This window comes from Charadrius vociferus, unplaced genomic scaffold, assembly GCF_000708025.1.
Source record: "Charadrius vociferus isolate BGI_N301 unplaced genomic scaffold, ASM70802v2 scaffold163, whole genome shotgun sequence".
NCBI lineage: Eukaryota > Metazoa > Chordata > Aves > Charadriiformes > Charadriidae > Charadrius > Charadrius vociferus.
This window is the reverse complement of record NW_009648332.1, coordinates 21,362,417-21,366,562: the sequence shown is the minus strand read 5'-3', so window position 1 is coordinate 21,366,562 and position 4,146 is coordinate 21,362,417. Positions and strand designations below refer to the sequence as shown.

Genomic DNA, 4,146 nt, shown 5'->3' with positions numbered 1-4,146 from the left:
CAGGTCTAAGGTAGTGGCCAGCAGATATCTATGTAGTTAAACAAGTGGTTGGTGCACCTGAGGAGTAATGGGATGATGCAGCTTTTATCAGGCAGAGCCATTTGTCTGGCTCAAGTAGTGTAATGCACATATTTTAATAATAAGTTCAGATGTGTATAGTGATTTATTTCATTTTATAGAACAGCTAAACATAAGAAAACTTCCTTCCCAAAACAGTGCAGGGCTGGAATGTTGGTAAACTCGAATACACGAATGAGAAAATGAATTCTTCAGTTCCTCTGCTGATGTTCATTGATCATAAATACAGATTGAATTACAGTGTAATGACTGTATTTCTCTTTTCAGGACATAAGGGACGCTTTTATGTGATAGAATGGATGAACAGTCACAAGGCATGCAGGGGCCTACTGCTCCACCATTTCAGCCACAGGTACTTTTATTTTTTTTTTAACAGTTACTTAAGAGTGGATGTTACCATTTCTTAAAAAGAAAACATTATGCCTTGTGGGGACAAAGAAGCTGTAAACAGATGGGATGTATTCTGGTGATCTTTAAATTAGTTTAATATCGGTCCTATACTTCATAGAAAATATTTACTTTTCATTTTTGGCTCCACTGACTTTGAGGGTTTGGAGCTGGAGTGGGAGTAGGAAGCAAAGATGAAGGCAGTTGTTTTCCTGAGAAATGGTGAGCTATTAAACACTATGTTTTGAAATTGTATCAGAATTACCATATTTATCTCAGACTATTACCTTCAAGTTTCTTTTCTTACACCTCCTGATGGTGATACTATATGATTTAGTGCCATTACATGATGAAACGAGGCAAGAGAAATTCCCAGTAGCTGTAGTTCTGTTAGAAAGAAGATGCATAAGGAATTTAATCTTTGGATATTTGTTGGTGGTGTAAAACACAGAAGAAAGATTATCTGATAAGAGATAATGTTGAGATACCGCTTTTTGACATTTTTAGGAGGTAATTCTTTGAAGGGAGTACAAAAGCCTGTAGAGGAATACCCTAAAAATATTTACTGTGGTGACCATTCCAAAGTAATAGCTGGACAGTTCTTTACAAAGCTGGAACCTAAATTTTGTAATTTTCTTGTTAACAATATAGGTGATAGTCATTTGTGCCCTTTATTTTACGAAAACTAAGGTGAATTCTAGCTTGTGAAACTTAGTAAATTTACAATAACCAGCTTTCCTTAGCTCTAGTGTTTTTATTATACCCTTGTGATAACAAAAAATCTGGATTTAATAGCATTTATACCAATGCACGCCAGTTAGAAATCTAAGACATGCGTAGCTATGCATACAGATATTTTGAGAAAATACATTTGTAATATTGAAACAAAAAAAGAATACTTAAAATTGATATTATGAATATGATAATGGGTCCCCATTATTATTACAGTGGTTTTCATTCCTGACTAAAGAGAAGATAGAACACAGCTGATTAAGGTTTTTGTATTTCTGGGAAACCTTCCTATGTTTTTTGCTTGCTGACTACAAACAGGTTTCATATTTCCTTATCTGTCTACTGAGTATTTGAACACCTGTTTCTGATTCACAGAATCGACTTTTTGAAGACTGGTTCAATTTTAGGAATATTGCTCTAACCTACACATTCAGTTTATGAATCCATACTAGTAGAATATGCTTCTAGTTTTACTGTTCCAAGTAATATGGCTCATCTACAGGTATCCAGTTTCCTTTGCGGTAAACTAAGGACAGCCTAAAAACAATACTTCTGTAATCAACTAAACGCTTTCTACAGGAGAAGAAACTAATGTTTATTCTCAGCTTTGATGAACTGTCAAGCATTTTCGTAATCTGTGTCTCATTATTCTTTTTTAAAATCAATTGCTGTGTAAACTGCACTAAGTGTGATTTTTTTGTGGTTTGATTTTTTTTTCTTTTTTTTTTTTCTTGAGACAAAAGGTTTTGGGTTTGTGGATCGGAGCTGGACTTACATCAGAATATTGACTGTTTTGCATTTCAAGGGATAAAGAGTGAAGGGGAGCAGGCATGGTCTGATAGTCCTGTTGCCAGAATAGTATTAAAATAGTCATTCAGTGACATTCTCATCTTTTTAATCCAAATTGTTTTTCCTGTGAGCCAGATACGTACTTTAATTCTTATGGATTTCTCTGCTAGTAGAGCATGCTTATGGTGAAAATTAGTAATGAAAAGATGTTACTGCACTAATTGCTGATACATTTAGGAGGAGCAAGAACTAAAACTGAAAATACAGAAGGTTGTGAGCAAGAGGTGAAGTAATGATTTGTGAAGAATTGTGTGTCAGGTTTTGATAAACCTGTGAATATCTTCTAATTGTCTTGGTCATTATACTGTACAAATATATGCTGATATTCATAGCAAATTAAATTACCCTGATAACTGAAAATTGTTGATGGAGGAGCATGAGACTAGGCATACAGTATAATGGCTTAGTCCCAATTAGTCTGAAAACACCATTTCACAAAATCACAGAATGGTTGAGGTTGGAAAGAAACTTTGGAGGTCATCAGCCCTTGTGCTCAAGCAGGATCCTCCTACAGCAGGCTTTCCAGGACTATGAGCAGACTGTTATTGTATATCTCCAAGGAAGGAGACTCCACAACCTCCCTGGGCAACTTGTGCCAGTGCCTAGTCACCCTTACAGTGAAAAAGTGTTACCTGAGGTTTGGACAAAACCGCCTGTGTTTCATCTGTGACCATTGCCTCTTCTCCTGTGTGCACCACTGAAGAGGGCCTGGCTCTGTGTTCTTAACACCGTCCCTTCAGGTATTTGTACACAGTGACAAGTTTCCCCCCTGAACCTTCTCTTCTCTAGGCTGAACATTCACAGCGCTCTCAGCCTTTCCTCATACGAGAGATGCTCCAGGGCCCTGGTCATTAGCGGCCCTTTGCTGGACTCTATCCATTATGTCTATGTGAGGGCAGCCCAGAACTGGGCACAGCGCTCCAGGTGTGGCCTCACCAGTGCTGAGTAGAGAGGAAGGATCAACTCCCTCGATCTGCTGGTAACACTGTTCCTAATGCAGCGCAGGACACCATTAGCCTTTTTTGCCTGCCGGCTCATGTTCAACTTGGTCTCCACCAGGACCCCCAGGGTCTGGCTTTCAAAGCTGTTTTCTAGCAGGTCAGCGCCCAGCATGAACTGGTGCATGTGGTTATTGCTGCCCAGATGCAGGGTGCTCTACTTCCCTCTGTTGAACTGCACGAGGTCCCTGTCAGCCCATTTCTCCAGCCTGTCGAGTCCCTTCTAGATAGTAGAGCATGACCCTCTGGTGCATCAGCCATTCCTTTAAGTTTTGTGTCATCAGCAGACTTGCTGCGGGTGCGTTTTGCCTTATCATCCAGATCATTAATGAAGACGTTAAGGAGGATTGGACCCAGTATCAACCCCTTAGGTACACTGCTAGTTGCTGGCCTCCAACTAGACTTCGTGCCACTAGAAGCTCATTTTCTATTTGGAATTAAGTGCCTGAAATCTCTGTCATAGTCTGTTATCTACAAAGTTAAAACACTGTACTTTATTTTATCACAAGGACATTTTGAAAGTGAGGATATCTTAAGTATTCCCAAACCTCTTAGATATTGTAAAAAGGATTATGCAAGAAGGTAGGAAAATATGGATTAGTAGTCTGATACAGTAGACTTCAAATTCTAGAACTTCCTTGAGCAGAATGAGAGCTTTTTAGCATCTGAAGAGAGAAAAATGTGACTCTCTTGGTAAACCAAAGGCAGCATATATCCCTTACTGTTTGGTGGTGGTTTTTTTCTTCCCCTAGGCTGAAGAACAGTAGTTTATCAAGTCTCTTCTACAGAAGACATTGCATATCTCTGCTCATTATTGCTATTCTGCTCTTTGTTTTCTAGTTCCTCTGTGTTACCCTCAAAACGAGGGGTCAGAGCTCTGTGCAGTATTCAGTGCACACACAGTAGACTTGAGTAGTGAAACATTTTGTTTTCTGTTTCATTCAAATGTTTATCCTAAAAATGTCTAGCTTTCTTTTTGATGGTGACTGACCAATCAGTTTAACTTTTCAAGGAGGTTTTCCATGGTGTTTCGTAGATCTCTTTCCCATGTGGTAATAGCTAATTTAAAAATCATGATTCTCTGTCTTGAGGGTTGTGTTTC

At 38.7% G+C, this 4,146-nt stretch overlaps 1 protein-coding gene across 1 annotated transcript in view; it reads left to right on the top strand.

Moving 5' to 3' along the window:
* Positions 1 to 349: 349 nt before the first annotated feature.
* NEK7 (NIMA-related kinase 7) overlaps positions 350 to 4,146 on the top strand; it is a 56,662-nt gene continuing 52,865 nt past the window's right edge. The window contains exon 1 of the mRNA XM_009884796.1: positions 350 to 430. Coding sequence (XP_009883098.1) covers positions 374 to 430 — 57 coding nt within the window. The 5' untranslated portion in view covers positions 350 to 373. The remainder of the gene's footprint in view (positions 431 to 4,146) is intronic.